An 18,382-nucleotide genomic window follows, 5' to 3' on the forward strand; every position below is an offset into this window, starting at 1 on the left:
CCACTCCCACCTGCTCCTGCATTGTTTCTTGAATTTTTATCTCATTCCTGCTGTTATGGCAGTTGATCCTATGGGAACCCAGTCCCACTGCAGGACTCTAAAATTGTCCCAGTAATGGCTGGATGAGCTGCTCTCAGCAGATGTCTCCCCACTCCCTGCACCTCTGTGCAATGGGATGGGAACTCCCTGACCCTGCCAACTCACCCATGCAGAAGGATCCGAATTCTTATGCACCTCTATAAGGGGATGAGCAGTCCCGGTGTCTTCCCCTTCCCCATGCAAAGGGATTAGAAACTTTCAACTCTCCCTGCAAATAGCTGGAGAGACCATGCATCATCATGCACAGGGGATGGGAAGCCTCCATGCCTTGCCATCCCCAGGCACGGGCAGGGAGACCCCCCCATTGCCATCCTTACTTCTGCACTGTTGCTGATGGTGCTGCTGCCTTCAGAGTTGGGTGGCTGGAGAGTGTTGGCTGCTGAATGGGACGTTCATGTTGTTTTCAGTGCAGGAGGACTGGTTTTTAAATCCTGCTTCTGCCCCCCAATACCCATTCCCACTCTTGAATTTTTAATCCTGTTCCCGCTATTATGGCAGCAGGTCCTGTGGGACCCACAGGATCCCAGTCCCACTGCAGGGTTCTACTCCCAAGGCTCATGGTGAGTCTATGCAGCAGGTTGATTGGTGGGTGTAGATGCAGTGGCCATGCAGGGGTTGCATAAGGAGATTCTACCCTGGCCCTTATCAGTGCACTTGGAGAAGAGACCACATGATCTAGGAAACCAAATCCACTCCAGAGGTATGTGTAGTGATTGAGTTGCAGTCCTAAAGCCTGCATCCATCCTGGGGAGGATTACATCTTCTCTAACTTAGTTCCATAGTTCCTTCCGAAGGGCTTGCTTCTGTAAGGGCTGGGCATTCTGACCTTGATCCAAAAAAGCTGGATAAGCATCTGAATAGTCTTATTGACAACAATGGGGCCATGTCTACCCTATGGGCACCACAGTTATGGAATTGTAGCGCTACACTCTAGAAGATTCCTTCAGCAACAGAAGGGGTTTTTTCCAATCACTGTAGAGCTCCATCTGATCGAGCGATGGTAACTAGACTGACAGAAGCATTCTTCCATTGATCTAGCTGCATCTACACAGGGGGTTAAGTTGACACAGCGACAGTGCTCAGGCTTAGGATGGCTCGTATACTTAAAGTTAAGCATGCATTTAATATACTACATTTTGTGCATTATATGTATGTAATTTTAAAACACTAGTGTAAGGAAAACGAAACAAAATGCAGCTGTTCTTTTTTTATTTTACCACTAACCTAAAGAAACTTTTTTATCAAGGCAAAAATCTTACATAGTAACAACACAGAAAAAAAACAAAACAAAAAGGGCAGAAAGTAGTTTACCATGTGTAACTGTGTATAAGAGTAATGTAAACAATAATCACCATCTTCTGTTCATTTAAAGCTCTGTTTAGAGTTCAGTCTTAAATTTACAATACAACAAAGTATAAATACATTATTTTTCAGGACAGATTTGTTTCTTCTGATGAAAGTAGATTATCTAGTGCCCCAGCCTCTGCAAAGGGGAAAAAGAAAAAACACAGTCATTATTTTCAGCAACAAATAGTTAAGTGCAAAGTTTAGTATTAACAATTAATTCCTAAAAATCAGCCTTAGGATTGCTAAACTTTCTTACTTTGCTTCCCTTCAACCACAGATGAGGCAACAGGCTCATGCTTTTCATGGCTCATTTCTAGGCTATTAATAAGTAATAACTTCCTGTTATAATTTACACTATTTTAAAAAATCTTCCACATCAACCTTGATGTTTTGATTCATATCATAAGATTTATTATTGTTTGATCCTGCAACTGGCTCAGGCTGGGCAGACCCCTGCACCGAGCCAGTTTCAGAATTGGGGCCTAAAAGGCCAACTGTGATAGTGACCTCCAAGAAATCACTTGTGAGGGTGTTGTTATAAATATGCCCCTTTTCTTTAAAATGGAAGTATATGAATTATCTGAATCATTATTGTTTAAAACATTTCTCTAAAATGGATTATTTTGAGAAAGAAAATGCATAAATCCATATATTTATTGTAATAAACTGACATTTGAGTAGATGTGTAAAAAGCATTACATTATTATTGGCCTGAAAATATATCTATATATTTTTAAATCAAATAATGATTGGCCTACATATTCATGTCAAGATTTTGCTGGTAGCCATTGTTAGCTAAAAATGTAGCATCACTTGCTAATATTCTGTGTTTTGTAGCTTTGAGTACCAGTTCTGCATCACAGAAAAGCCATTGTGCACGATCCAGGGAATTTGGGTTTTGTGTAGTCTCAAGATTGATTGTAACAGTAAGGAGGAGCATGTAACTGTGCGATCCAAAGAGCAAACTGGTTAATTTTTACTCAGAATGTCACAGTTCAGCCCCTGGTTGACGCTTGACCCCTGGGGCAAGTAATTGGTGTAATCTCTTTACTAGGTGCATATTACTTATCCCTCCATGCTGGCTCAGTTTGCAGAGATCAGGGCTCAACCTATTCCCCAGCCATTCCTGCTCACCTGCCCAGGAGGGTGCTCCAACCCCACACTGGGACATAGCTTGCACATGGGAGTACAGAAATGTCTATATTGCACTGGTATATAAACACCAGCTGGCCAATATTAAATCAGGATCTCGTTGAGCTTCCATTTAGCACTTAGGGTTCCCATCCAGAGGATTATTTGGGCCTCAGTCTCTAACTCGTTTGCAATAAGCTTGCGTTTTCCTTCACATGATTTGTTTGGAGAAGAGGATCAATACCACTGATCATGGATGTCTCAAGAGCTACCCTCCCTGAGCCATTTATGCTCTCAAGCTGTTCATGCGGTGACTACTGTTCCCAACTTTTGGGTGGATTCACCAATACCGACTTTCCACTCACCCATACATAGGCTATTCAAGTGAGGAAGTAGGGTCCTCAAAAAGTTATTTCAAGTGTCTACCCTGTTAATATGGATTTGGACAGATGCTCAACGTTCAGTTAACAGAGAGGAACAGCACTGAAAGATTGGGAGAATGGAGATTTTTAGAGCATTGTATGAATGTTTGGAAATGTTATTTTAGATCCATGTAATCTATCAGACGAGTAAAAATGTTGAGTGGAAAAATAACTTGTACTCCACCCAGTGACTAAGTAAACATGCTTTGCAGGAACTGGGAAGAGAAATGGAGCCACCCTCTCCCAGCTGCATAATAAGCCTCCAGAGACCAGTAACTCACCTTGCAAACAGATCCATTGATTTTAATAGGTTACCCTCTGAAAGCTACTTCTCAAAATTAGGATAGAAGATTTGGGCCCCAGTTTTGCCTATTTGACATTTCTGTAAAGATGTTGATTGTTTTTACAAAGAAAAGGAGGGGTTTTTGTGCAGTTAATCCACATTAATGTTATTATACTGCAAAACCAGGGTTATCTGGAAAACTCTTATCCCAAACATGGTCATGTCGTACTATGACCTCTCAGAGATCTTGAAAATCCCTTCAGTTTTCCCAAACTTTGATTGAGTTAACTTATTCAAACATGCTCCATGAGATTCAGGTAAACTGGGATATGCTGTGTTTGAAAAACGTTTGAGAAAGTCCAAAAGCAAACCTAAGATTTTGTGCCAGAGGTGGGACAGTTGAATTATTCTCAATCCCTGGAAAGGACAGTTCTGCTCAAAGATCCTTAACTATACCATTCAGACACATACAGTCTCTGTAGACTATGCAATGTAATTTAGTCAACGTTGTGGTTGTATTTTAGTATTTACAGTATTCTCAGGAGTGAATATTTTTCTGAACCAACATAGATCATTTTAGAAAAGGATGCCAAAACTGTCCAGAGTTTAATTTATAAAATTCATATAATCTTGAAGTTAGACTGTGAATCTCTTTTCACAAGTGAAAATAAATGACAAATGTATCATTCCAGTGCATTAATTAACACAGCATCTGTAATTTTATCTAACAATAAATTCATTGCTATGAAAGTGTCTATAATTCATTATAGTCAAGGTAGGGATTTATAGAGAAGGTATGTGACAGAACTGGTGACTTTTGAATGAAAGATTCATAATGCTTGCAATTACAATACATGCCTTTAATGTTCCTGTTATTTTTTCCTCCTAATGCAAATCACTTTCTAAATATTTTGAATGTAGCAGAGTTCAAAGGAGCAATTCTATATTGGCTGAAAAGTTGAAAAAAGGTATATTTAAATAAATCAATTTACTTTGCCTGAAATTTTCTGAAAAATGCACGAAGACCTTCAAAGTTATAATAGAGGTTTAGTAACCACCCAGGTTTTCCCTTTGCTTGATGCTATAATAAAGGCATAATCCTTAGTTAGGCATCCTTAGAGTTCTCAGTCTTGCAGGTCCTATAGATAGTTCTCCAGTATTTCACAGGGAGTTTCGCCTCTTTGAACTGTTGCCACACAGGTGAGTGATGTCACAATTTCAGGGAATATGACTTCACCACTGTGTCCCAATGGAGGGAAAATTTGTTTTCTTTGTCACTGTCTTACACAAATGTAAAACAACTTGATAATAAACTTTGAAACATCTCCTTTTATTCAGTCTTTTGAGTAAAAACATTGACCCTATTGAAAGATAGTTCAAACAGTTTTAGCAGTTGTCATCATTTTGATGGTACCTACAGGCTCCAAGCAGGATCAGGACCCCTCTGTGCTAGGCACTGTACACATGCATAATGAAAAGATGGTTCCTGCACCAAGGAGCTTATAGTCAACATCTCAATCCTGCAGCCACTTAGTCATATACTTAATGTCTTGCACTTCTGTGACACTACTTGCATGCTGAACTTTAAGCATCTCCATAAGTTTTTTGTGGGAGCAGGCTTTAAGTAGTTTCTTCCAGATATCAATTTATTAATATGCATATTCAGTGATATTGTTTCAGCACATTTTGTCCTAGGAGTTATATCATCCATCATCATCAAGACCATTCTCCAGTGATGCTCAACAAAGTCACACAATTTAAACATGAATCTACAACTATACATTCAATCCCAGTCCTGCAGCTCTTATTCAAGAGTTTTGTCCAAGTAAGGATTACAGAATTAGATCCGCAGTGACTGAAATAAAACTGTATTTTTAAATGATTGAGAGCTTTACTAACCTTTAAGATGCAAGTAAGTCAAAAATTCAATTACTGTGCGTACAACATTGTCGTCAACCGCTGGTCTCCCAAAATTACCTAGAAAACATTTATGGGATATTATTTAATGTACAGATAATAGTGAATGTATCAGCAAATATTCATACTGTGACTAAAGTTGTAAGAGTTCAGAAAAATCTGTGAAACTACATTTCATTTTAAAAGTTCAGTGGAAAAACAGAGCCAGATTCTCTTCTGCACTGAAATATGTTTGGTGCAAGAATTGGGTGACATCAGGGATCTTGTTACAGCTCCCTGATTCTGGAGCTTCTGTACTGATGTAAGTTAAAGCAGCCTTCAGGTTATTTGGTTTACAGTGCTTGTAAGGTCCTCCAGGGCTGTCTGTGGAACTTGTAAATTCTGCAGCACCAGTCAAGATATTTATATCTGAAGGGACCTCAGAGGCTCAGATTTCCAGAGAAAATGAGTGAATAAATTTGGACATTTTATTAAAAAAATAGTCCACTGCATTAGTTCCCCTTGAACATGTAAACAATTACCATTTTAAGACAACTTTATAAGAAGCCACTACATTCCACAAGTGAAAGATATGTTTTTCAAAATACCCGATTCAATTCCAGTGAAACTTAAAAAAAAAGTCTTCATTGACTAGGGTCTGCATGAGAAATTTCAGGTGCAAAGGAGATTTTCAGAGTTGATGGAAGGAGTGTGCTTAAATGAAGTTTATAACAAAGATTGCAGAATGGGACCTAAACTAAGTTACAAAGTGCTGAGCACTATCAACTTGGGGTGGCTTCACTGGGAATTGAGGGCACGCAGCAGCACCTAAGCAGCAATGTGTGCAGCTCCACGATGTATAGTTTCCAGATCACATATTTACAAAAGAACGGTCTACATGTCCACAGCTGGAAAACACAGTGAGTCAGTCAGAAGTATTACTAGGTCAGAGTGCACTAACTGTCCCTTTCATCAATATTTCAGAGTAGCAAAATATTATACCTGCTTTGCTAGGCACCAACATTTCAGGAAACAATTCTAATTTTTTTTTCTGTACAACCATAACCAGAAATGAACTAATTGTCTTCAACAGAATTTTACAACTTATGGGAGGCCTATCAATGTTCTCCTACTAGTAAGTAATAAGCAAAGAACCTTACCTGAATTTTGGACCTTTGTTGACTATCAGATGTGTCTCTATTGTACTGTCAGGGTTTGAGTTAGATTGTAAGTTCCTTGGAGCAGGACTATCTTCCCCTGTTAGTACAATGCTGAGCACAGGAATAACTATCAGCCTTCTCTGGATTGGAGTGAGAAATGGATCTCATTTTGAGATTCCCTAACAGAGGACTAGATCATGTCTTTTGATCCCTATATAGGGCTCTTTCCATGTGTGGATCACTCCCTCACTATACAGAGGAGAGTCACAACAGCTCCCAAGGCTTCTTCTGGACCTCATAAATAGCTATCTGTGTGTTTGGAGATCTGTGTAGATTAGAAGGAAGCAAGCAGTGGGTGGAACAGGCAAAAAAAAAAAAATAGGTAGATCAAGAGAAGGTCCTGAGGAGACCTGTAGGTTATACTTAAAAATTCACACACCCCCACCCACCTACCCCTAACTCAGTCATGGGGAACCCCCTCCTTTAAGGGAAGCCTCAGCTGTGCTACCAAGTAGCAAGGCTAGAGATTCCGTAGCAGCACAGAGCCTCCATATGTATGCCCAGGGAGGAGAGGCTGGTATATCCTGCTCTCCCAATGGAAGACGTCAGAGGAAATGCTGATGGAAATGTTACAACATTTGCTGCCTTAACATGGTGTTACCATGTAGGTGTGATCTAGATATGAAACTGCAATTCTATAAAGCAAAAGCTACCTGCTGCTAAGCTGTAATTCTGTTTAATGATGAATCATCAAGAGAGAAAGTATTTTGTTATATCAATGTTTAGAAGTGGTGTGTTCCTGTTAATAATGTCCAGCTGAGTACCTGCTTTAACTCATTGACTGTCACATCACTTTTTATATGTATTTTTATGATTACAAATTGATATTCAAAATTCTATACAAAGTATTTAAAATAAAAAAAACCCTCAATAAATGGCAACTAAAAAACAAAGTTTGCCTCTGTAGAATCTCCCCAGCTGCCTCTAGCATCATTCACCCTTTTGTCTAGGAATGCAAGCTGAGTATTTGTTAGTTCAATAAAAAAAATTTCAGATATACCAAGAAAAGGAAATGGCTTTCGTATTGGTCTAAATATTTGCTTAGAGAAAAATAAGGTGTTTTGAACAAAGTAACATTTTTGCATACCAATACATAGGAATTAGAGGAATAAAATTAAATGATTTAGGATGTACATTTTGAATTTTGAACCATTACCCTCAGCATAAAGTAGAAAAAAAAATGTACAATACAAACAAGGGTTATAAAAACAGGAAGGTTTCAGAGTAGCAGCCGTGTTAGTCTGTATTCGCAAAAAGGAAAGGAGTACTTGTGGCACCTTAGAGACTAACCAATTTATTTGAGCATAAGCTTTCATGAGCTACAGCTTATGCTCAAATAAATTGGTTAGTCTCTAAGGTGCCACAAGTACTCCTTTCCTTTTTGCAAAAAAAACAGGAAGATATACTATAGGGATCTGATCCTGAGAAGTACAGAGCACTTAACTCCCATTGAGCTCAGAGTTGTGAATGTTCAGCACCCCTCAGTATTAAGGGCCTGTTCTAAAACCCATTGCATTAAATGGAAAGACTCCTACGGACTTCATTAAGCTTTGGATCAGGACCTACGTCTTCTAATTGAAAGAATTTGTATAATTTTTCCATAATTAAACAATTATACTTGAGATGGGGTTATGAAAAAATCCCTTTCTCAAATCCAGCTCTATACAGTTTTCAGCTTTATGTTGGTATGATAAAAGGGGTCTCCTGTTTCTATCCCTTTCCCTAATCTATGATCTCCCTAATATTGTCTTTACTGATCACACTCCTGGGCTAATCAGTTAGGACTAAGTGTCCAAAAGGACTTGAAAGCTTTGTTTTGAACATAAAGAAAAAAAAAAAGGTAGGTTTTATAGTAAAACTTGTTAAATTTAGATAAAATTAAGGAAACTCAAAAGCTTTTGTCCTGCCAGTCAAATGTATGACTTTGCATTTTGAACTATTGGAGGCAGAATACACATAATTCAGGTCATGATCTCCAAACTCTGGAGACAAATTTTGCTTTCCTTTCTCTTATGAATACTCTCATTGACTTCAGTGGGACTACTCATGTATGTTAAGTACATTGTCCCCTTAAATGGAAGCTTAAGCTTGCTTGCAGGCAGTACAAATAACTCAAACGTAGTAAATAAAATGCTGTATACTGAAGCACAAACTCTTGGGTTTCATAATTTCATTACCTATTTTTATGTCCTCTTCAGGCTGTATCTCACGTTTACCAGCTAGGCCATGTTTGTCATTAAAAGATCTGTGATTATCTACTGCATCTGTTAAATAAATTAGAGATGAAGAGTTAATTTCATTTACAGTCTCCAGCCTGATTTTCATGGATTTTACTGAGATGGCTATATAAAAAAAAAAAAAAGAGTCTCTTCTTGAGCTTTCTTTTCATTTGTGCACGAGAACATGATGGGATTGTTAATGGAATGATGTACAATTAGTGAATCAAAAGAATAATTCCTTAATAAGCTTTTTTTTTTTTTTAATTGTGTGTATGTAGTTTATGTCCATTAAGGGCCCATCCTATATTGCTTGCACTCCCAAACTCTTCCTGAATTGAGTGGGAGTTTTGCGTGTACAGGGAATGCAGAGTTGGACCATTCATGTGTAATTTAGGAATGTAGTTTTGCTATTCTTGCCTCTTTAAAACAAAAAAAAGGTGCTAAGTAATTTGTTTAAAAGTAAACTGCTATTAGTTTACATGAATAACCTCCAAAAGCTCTCTTCTCTCCCCCTTGCAGTGGGCATTTCCTTTATCAGTAAAAGCTGATCAATACAACCTGCAACAGAGGATGATGCCTATTATCCAGTCTTAGAGAAATGGCACTTGGCAAATATACGCCCCCATTACAGAATGTCATGTATGTCTTTCAACACAGTCTATTCTGGCATTGCTGCTTTAACACAAATATACTTACAAAACATTTACAGAACCAATAAATACATCAAAGATGCATACATTTGTATCCCAAGGTCAGTTACAAAAGGTGAATAAAGGAAAAAAATATATGATCCTTATATGGACAGCAGTATAAATTATTTGTAATGTTTATCATAGACTATAGAGGGTGAAACTAGGCAACCCCCAGTAATATTTAACATAAAAAGTAGTAAAGGTAGGTATAGATGTCTGTATGTTTTATGCCTCTCAGCATCTTGAAAACCTTGGGTAAAAATAAATGACAATTATTAAATCAGCTACAAATAGTTTTAAAGGAAGGCTTTTTAGCCTATTTGGGACACCTTCACTTTTCATCTCCATATTTTTTTGGAAACCTGAACTTTACATTTTCAGCCTCTCAGACATTGGTGTTTGTTTTTATTTACAAAATGGAATTAATTATTTTCCTCTTGGAAGTTACTGATATTTACAATCTCAGAGAAAGAAAAGGAGTACTTGTGGCACCTTAGAGACTAACAAATTTATGTGAGCATAAGTTTTAGGAGAGTTTGTTTTGTCCAAGAATAGTATCAGAAGGCTATACATAAAAATGCCTAGATGCAGATTTCGGATGAAATCTTGGCCCCACTGAGTTCAGTGGCAAAGCTGCCCCTGATTTCAATGGGGCCCAATTTCACCCATAGTATTTCCCCCTTGATTGACCTCCAAAATTCCATAAAATGTTATAACTACTTAGCAAGGCAAATGCCCTTAGATTCTATACAATTAATAATCATTATTGTATAATTGGAGGTAAAGCTACTATTTTAGAGTAATAAGATGTTTGCCATCTAAGAATTACAACTCACTATCACTAAGGAATTCCAAGAATACCCAAATGTGTAATTCCATATAATTTAGTGCTTTTACATGGCATTGCTTTTAAAGAGGAAGCTTAAATTCTATTTGTTTCTATCCCAGGCTTCAGATGTGTAACTAATTGAAGGTTCTCTGAAATAACGCTCTTTAGTTTTATGTAATAGCCAGATTAGTGGGTAGCACACTCTTAGCAGATAATAGGCTCAAGTGACCATTTTAAATAGAATTTTAAAAATATAGAAAAATTAAATATTTGACTTACGTGGCCCAAGTAGGTAACCAGCACTATTCAAAGTCCAGCCCCGTTTTTCTTTTGCCTTACAGAGGGAAAAGTGCAGGTAGGTTATTTATTGCATGATTTACATAATACTTTCTGAAAACAAAACAAACAAACTCAAACATGAATCTGGGAGGTTGGTTTGTGCAAACAGATTCATTAGGGTTTCTAATGAGCTGATATGTTTTATTCATCAAAAAAAAGTGTTATTTCAGTTTGGGTAAAACCCTGGCCTCACTGGAGTCAATGGGAGTTTTGCCATTGACTCCAGCATGATCGGGATTTTGACCCTATATAGACGAAAGTGCAAATCACACATTAAAATTTCTAATGCAAACTTTACAAGTTAAAATAAATGTGACCTGCTCCCAATCTGCTTTACTGAAAAGTATAACTATTTCCCTCTAGATACTTGTTTGGATTTACACAATTTGTCATTGTGTCTCAGCTGTTTATATTTTGTAAGCTTTATGTTAAAAAAAAAAAGCATTCCTCGTTTTTTTCTAAGTTAAGATGGCCATTCATTGAACTTTACTGTATAAAACTAATAACCCTTGTTTTGTTTAACTACTCTGTAGTACATTTGTCATAATTAGATGAGTATTCAAATGTCCAATATTCCCAATTGTTCATCCACCATCCAAAATATTCTCGGGCACTTGCTTTGTTTTGCTCAGCCCTGTATCTAACCAGAGTGCCCGTCAGTGTAGCGTGTACCGGTACTTGTCAGCTGAGACGCTGAGTGAGCGTGTCTAATGGATAGAGCCCCTGTAAATGAAGTTTATACTTACTGATAAAACGAGTCCAAATGTCTCCGAGAGGGTGGCGCAAAGGATTAAAGAGAGCAACAGGAGACTAGTCCACCTCCTCATCTGAAAGGAGACCACAAACGCTCGGGGTTATTTGCTTTGCCTTCCAGTTTGGGATCCTAGGTGTGGGGGTTAAAATGGACTTAGGTTCCCACAGGGACCTGATGCCTTAAGAAACATCGAGACAGGAGGAACTTATGAGAAGGAAGGGTGAGTCCGGTGCATCTGAAAGTTCAGGAAGGAACGGCAGAGAATGTCAAATCGTAAAAAAGCAGGAACACCCCCGAAGCTGGAGACGGAATCTGACCTCACAGGGGCATGGAGACAGGAGATCAGCTTTTACAATACCTGCCCCTTTCCCCACTTCTACACACAAGTCATTGCAGTCACTAATATGGGGGGGAGGGTCAGAAGGGAAGGCGTCCAGGGTCTAAGATTTCATGTACCTGAAAGTTAAATACCTTTCAGAAGGCAAAGAGGCTAAAAATAAGGGGAAAGTACCTTGAGTTGGGGTGCGCTGGTCTGTTCTTCACTGCGCGGGTTCAGTCCTGGCTGGCAGTGGGGCAGGGAGCTGTCCGCAGGCTGCTCTGGGGAATGGATGTTCACAGCTGGGACTCCTCACTGCATGGCCCCGGTGCGCTCACGGAGTAGGGGATGCAATGGAGAGGGGGGGCTGCAGTGCCTGTGAGCCCAAGACCGCTCCCCCTCCGCTATTTATGGGTTGCAGAGCAACTTTGCAGGCGCGGCTCTCTCCCGGGGGAGAATCGAGAGCCGCCCACATCCCCGGGTCATTTCCCCTCGCCAAGTCACTGCATTAGGAAGGGCAAAAATTACAGCAATTCAATTAGAGGCATTTGGAAGCAAGATGTGGGCTGCAGATAGATAACAGCCTGGCCAATTACCTTTCATTACGCTTGGGTTGGACACTGGCTAGCAGTTGAAAAGAGCTCTGTTCTACTAGACAGCCTGGCCTGACTTCTGTCTTTCTCCTGAAACTTCAGAAGTTCTTTGTTGTTGTTTGAGAATAAGGAAAGGTAAATTGAACACAGCTCCCTCTTTGGAGAATCGGGTACAGAAGCAGAGCTAAATGGAAAAGGCTCTGTATTATGCTGGCTAATAACACTCGTATCCTTGTCAATTACAGTATTTGTTATTACATTCAAGAACACAGAATCGTAGTCTGCCCTTCTCTGCGAGCCCCATGAGTCTCTCTTCAGTCCAGCCACTATCGGTTTCCTTTAAAATTCCTTTGAATCAGTCTATTTACTCTAGCATCAGAGCAAAAGGAACTGGAGGAAAACTGGGTTATTTTACTTACTTACAACTTCAAAGTGTTAAAGGGGGAGCCCTTTTGAAATATATTCTGTTTCTTGTCTGGACGACATTTTGGTGACATTTTGCATCTAAAATGTAAGAAACTTTTTCACAAAAACTTGAGGAAAAAAAACCACAAACTCACCCCACTACCTATAATACCCCACATGTTCCCTTTTGGACATTTTAGTTCGATTGGTTTTTCTTATCTTAAATATGATTATAGTCAGTAAAGTGATGATAAAAGTAACACAACAGGGATTCCAAATTTTGTTTCCCTCAATGATTGACAGATCAAATTTTCTCAGTTTAAAAGGCATAAACTGAGTTTTCTAACTAGTAGGTCCTGCAAACTCCTTTTGAGAACTGAAAACGACATGGGGAGCTTTCTACCTTACCACAATTTTGCTGGTAATTTAATTGTATTGTACAAGATAGACTAGACACTACCTCACTCTTCTACAGCTCCTAGGATATGCTGTGCCAAAGGAATAAACATGTGGAAGGAAGGGGTTTGAACAGTGTGAGATACAGTATCCCGCATAGGTTTAAAGGCAGGTAGTGTTTTTACTAGAGTGTAGCAAAACTCAGGATAGAGGAAGAGGTCATATCGTGGTCTAGATCTCCCCCCACCTGCCATTATGTTCTCCCTGTGACAGGAAAAGCAGGGCTATATTAGTTTAAACATGTCACTAGAACCCTGATGTAAAAATGCATCTCTACAGTCTTATGTGGATAATTTGGGTGTAGTTTATTTCTTGCGGTATTTAAATATGAATGCACATCAATGTGAAGAGTAAACTTTGCAAATCTTATTCAACACTTCATGTCATTTACTGGGGATATTCTGTCAGCCAGGACCTGCATGATCCTTAGAATTCAGACCAGATAGATGTGTAAAAGCATCTGGGAAATAGCAAGATAATTTTTGCAAAGTGCCTTTTATTTTAACTTCTCCAGTGAAGCATTTTTTACTGAAATTGTCTAGCCTTCATCAGTTACTTTCATTTCTAACTTTGAGGCTATTGTATGACACAAAATGTTTTCTTTGTGTATTAAAATAAAAGGACAAAGGTGTGAAAAATTAGATTTAAGCAGCATTATAATAAAAATGCATTAATTTTGCTATCTTTGGCTGCTTTTGTTCTACATGTCCCTCTCAAATGTATTTGGAACAATATATTTTTAACTTGTGACTCTTATTCTCTTTTATCAGCATAATTCTTGCATCAATTTGTCAAATCATGTCATAAAATAATCTCATCTTTGTTGGAATCAGAAGTAGATGAAAGCCTCTTTATACTCTCAAAGGTTTAATCCATCATTTCGCCATTATACATTTTGTCTAAACCTATATCTTCAGGTTAGTGTCAATTACATAATTTTACCAGTCATTCCTGCAACTGCTGTTCTTATTTTCTCAATTTTCCCTGTCAAGAATGTTATTAGTCTTTATTATTATTTATTATTATTCTGTAGGAATTATAAACCTTACTCCTCCGGCAGAAGAACTGGAAATTAGACTTAAACCTGCTTTTCTATATAAGCTTAAAAAACAGCCATTTGTCTGGGTAAATGATCACTTTTATCACTGGGGCGATCTTCTCACATGTCCATTTATTTATTTATTTATTGGGTAGAAAGGGCTTCATGTAGTTTGCAGTGACTGTCAAAATTGTGTCTGGTACTGAGCAGAATTTTGCCATCAGACAACACTCTAATGGGCCTGATCCAAACCGCACTTAAGTCAATGGGAGTCTCTCCATTGAGTTCTGTGGGTTTTGGATTAGGTCCAACAGCACAAATTTGGAAATAAAACTGCATCTAAAAATCTGTAATTCTATACATGAGGGATTGGATGCTTCTAATTTATTGTACAACTGTCTCTCACAAAAAAATACATAGCTACAGTATTCTATAATATATTGCATCTTAAGATATTACTTTTTAAATAAGTGGTATTTCATATATCAGAAGAAAAATGCGCTGATATTTTTGGAACAGTGAAAAAAATTAAACCATTTTTCCTCGGCAAGTCTTAGAATTGTGAAACAAAAACATGACTTGGTCTAGTGAATTGTTGTAGTGGCTGCCCTTTGTCCTGGAGGCAAGGGAGGTGTGTTCAGGCTTCTTGTTTCTCGAATTAGCAGGTTAGCCGGGCTTGTAGCAGAAAAACAGAATGCTCTGTCCCTAGGAAAAGTCAGCTCCTTGTATTGCTTGAGTCACTTGTTTTTCGCTAGCACTCTGTAATACTAACCTTGAGATATTCCACTCTTTATTTTTCACCAATCTGAGGAACAGCCATTTATTGTTACTCCATTTCCTATAACTAGTTTTCAATATATTGTAATGGTGGGAATCACCAGGTGGCACTGTTACACATAATTTTATACATACTTCTTACTATCATGTTAGCAGTTTTTGAATACCAGCTGTGCAGTTGTTAGTTTTGTGATGTAATTTCTTGTGTGGGGAGCTGTTGCACACAGCAAGAGAGTCTGCTTTCTGCTTTAATCTAACTAGAATCAGTTCTTTGTACAAAGTTGGCTCTGGTGTTTGGGCTGAGATTTCTGAAAGGGAGGTTTGCCAGCATGCTCTTTATGACCACCTGTATTCAAGGACTGCTGTACATAATGTAAAATAAACAACATGTACTAAGGAAATACCCAAACTCTGCATAACTGTTTTGTCCTCCAACCAGAAACCAATTTGCTAGGCCCCAAAATCTATTACCATTAAGGAGAGGGGCTGCAATATGATACAACTTTGCCCCTTATCCTGCGGTGATGTGTTTCTCTTAATAGAGTCTTGTGCAGGTTAGGAGTTTTACAAAGCCATTAAAGGGAAAATTTGTAGACCTAGTTCCTGGTTCACCACTGGTATTCCAGTTTTTGTCAGTATATCGCCTTTGATTTCAAGAGAGTTACACCATCAGAAAACTAGTATAACAGTGTTGAATCAAGCCCTTGGTGTGAAAAGTTCTGGCAAGTTTAATGATAAACCACAGGGATGGCAGGAGGAGGCAAGCTAGTCAGGGATAAAACAGAAGAGGGGCCCAGAAGTTGGGAAGAAGTGATAGAAGTGAACCTTGCAAATGTGATTGGGGCCCAGGAGCTGGGATGGCATGGCAAAAGGGAGTCAGGTCAGCAGGAAAGGTGAAGAGAAGGAGTTGGGCCAATGGGAGGTGGCATTTATACCTTTTGGGAACATTTTGTAGACATGGATGAAATGGAGCCAAATTCAGGACCAGATGCTGACTCGATTATTCCAAAAGTAGTCCCATGAAAATCAATGGGACTACTTGGGGAGTAAGATACTAGTTAATGTGAATAAGGGTATCAGAATGTGGTTCTTAGACGTTATACCTGCAAGACAGCTGCGTAAAATATCCAGCCCTATAAGGGACACTTTTAACGTCTTTATGAAACTCCAAATACATTACACCCAGTGAATCCTCTTTTATTCAGTATTTTACTAAGTTGTTCAAAGAATCCCTGCAAGTGAAAGAAATACAATTTAATCTTGGAGGAGATGGGCTGATTTGATTGCAGCAAAATATACTTATCTAAATGTTGAAAGAGTAATTAATTACATTGAATTTTATTTCTGGAACAAAGGGGAGGGTCAACCGTTTAATTCACATGATCAGGCCTAGGTCCTGTGTTGAAGGTAGATCAAATCTTCTTCCAAGCATCCAGCACAAGTAACTGAAATAGGTACTGAGGAACTCTGCAGGGAGAAATTCTCTTCCCCCAGGCTGCAGAGCTGCTCTGTAGCTGTTATTTGAACCTGAAGGATAACTGGGTGACTGGCAACTTGATAATACATGAAAGTCATGTCCAACAAGTGCAAGGCAGGGCACATTGAAAGGAGCCATTTGAACTACTCATAGATATTGCTGGGTTGTAAATTAACTGCAACCACTCAGAAAAGAGTTGCAGATGGAAGGGGCAGTCATTGTGGACAGCTCAATGAATGCATCTGCACAGTGGTAGTCAAAAAAGGACTCAAAATGTTAGAATGATTTAAGAATCTGTTTGAGGGTGCCTGAATTACTGAGTTTGGTGTACATGATGATGCATTTCCTAGAAGGGATGTGAAGTATAAGGTAATTTGTGGGTTGAAAAAAAGGATAAAGTTGTGGTGAAGGGGAGGGGGTAAAAGTTGTGATTATGAATGGAGTGGCTTGTTGAGGTGGGATGGCTGGGATGAGGATGGTTTATTGGGTATTATCAGTTGGATCCGGTTTGGTTGTGTGTATATGATCTCCATTATAAGTACAATGGTGTTTGTTGTTTCTTCTTATTTTAGGGGTATTTGTATGTGGCGGAGGATTTTCTGGATTTTAAAGTTAATCTGAACTGAGTGGCAGGAGAACCAAAGGGGTTGAGTACTATCCCTCAGGCAGACCTTTCCACTTGCCTAGTCTTGACAGCTGGATCACTGACAGAAGGGGGTATAGTTCCTATGTATGTGGAAGTGGGATTGAAGTTTTTCTCTCATCTGATTGGGGGCCTTTTGATGTGGAGTGTTTACATGTTCTGTAAAGCCTTCTGGATCTTGTGCCTTGTCCTGGAGGTGCTTCCTTGAGAACCCAGCTGTGATAGCTCTATCTTTTCAATTGTTGAGAAGACTAAGCGATGCAGTGGTGAGTTGGGGATGTGAAGGGAGGATGAGATAACTGTTTCTGGGCCTTTGGCTGTCTGATTCCTGTGATGTCTACTGAAATTTCACCAGCCAATCACTCTTCTTTTGCCAACTCCTGTTCTCTCCTCCTGGGTCTGTATGTTGTCAGTATGGATCATAAACTTTTTGGGGCAGGAAACTTACCTTTGTACATGCTTATAAACCTCCAGACACCTTGCTGGCATCATACAAATAATAAATAAGATAAAAATAATGATAATATGGAATAGACAAGGGGGAAGTCTTCAGACATAGGGCTTTAGTAAAACAATTATCAATTCAATCCGTCTTTCTGGAGGTTTCATCTTGAGAGCTCAAGGCATTAGCTTTCAGGCTCTCTGCTTCATACTACTTAATGCAAGGCTAGTGGCAAAAGTTTCTGCTATACATTATTTAATCATGGAAGAGATGCCCAACTTCACGTATGATCATTGACTGCTTCCTCTTGCGATCTACAGGTAAGACCCTGAATAAGGCAGGATTCTGTAGTAAATGAGGTAGGTTTCTGGAGGTATAGTGCCTTCTTCACCATAGGATTTGACTGGTATGCAATGACTGAGCCAGGAAGGAGGAACCCTACCTCATTCTGTTTGGGACTTGCATAGTGTCCAATGTATTTGACATGGGGCCACAATTGAACAATGAAGATTAAAAACAGATATTAAAAGCTACCTCATTCATAGAGCACTGTCCATCCTCACACAGAATGAGTTATAGGTACTGTAGATAAGCAATATGTGATCATATCATGGAAGCCTGTCATAATGCCTGTACAGAGGGGTAAAGGTTGTGTAAGAAGCATTAACTTTGGCATTTCTAGACTTGAAAATCTCTACCTATGTACCTACTCATATGGACCCCCATCATCATATCTGAACACCTCCCAGAATTACAATGTATACATAAAGATATTTATTTTTCTCTTTCTCTCTTTTGTCCAGTCAATTAGAGAGAGACTAGTTATTTTTAATGTGGTACTGTTGTGGAAAAATTTGTTCAAAACAGCACATTTTTCATTTTGCCTTGAGGATACTCTGGTTTATGATTATCCTGTAATCTTCTGGGAGTGAATGCTAGATTTGTGGGCTAGTGGCCAAGAAAGTTCTGTCTACTGCACGTCTGAGGTTAAATTTGTAGTAGA

At 38.8% G+C, this 18,382-nt stretch overlaps 1 protein-coding gene across 1 annotated transcript; it reads right to left on the reverse strand.

The window, feature by feature from the left end:
- Nucleotides 1–1,227: 1,227 nt before the first annotated feature.
- On the reverse strand, nt 1,228–11,982 carry GAL (galanin and GMAP prepropeptide). The gene is made up of 6 exons (XM_007056729.4): nt 11,743–11,982; nt 11,224–11,304; nt 10,418–10,472; nt 8,576–8,662; nt 5,182–5,259; nt 1,228–1,582 (listed from the first exon to the last, which is right to left on the reverse strand). The coding sequence occupies exons 2-6, from the start codon at nt 11,302–11,304 to the stop codon at nt 1,530–1,532; spliced, it is 354 nt and encodes a 117-aa protein (XP_007056791.1). The 5' UTR covers nt 11,743–11,982; the 3' UTR covers nt 1,228–1,529.
- Between the last annotated feature and the right edge of the window lie 6,400 nt (nt 11,983–18,382).

The sequence above is a fragment of the Chelonia mydas genome, chromosome 6, assembly GCF_015237465.2.
Source record: "Chelonia mydas isolate rCheMyd1 chromosome 6, rCheMyd1.pri.v2, whole genome shotgun sequence".
Lineage (NCBI taxonomy): Eukaryota > Metazoa > Chordata > Testudines > Cheloniidae > Chelonia > Chelonia mydas.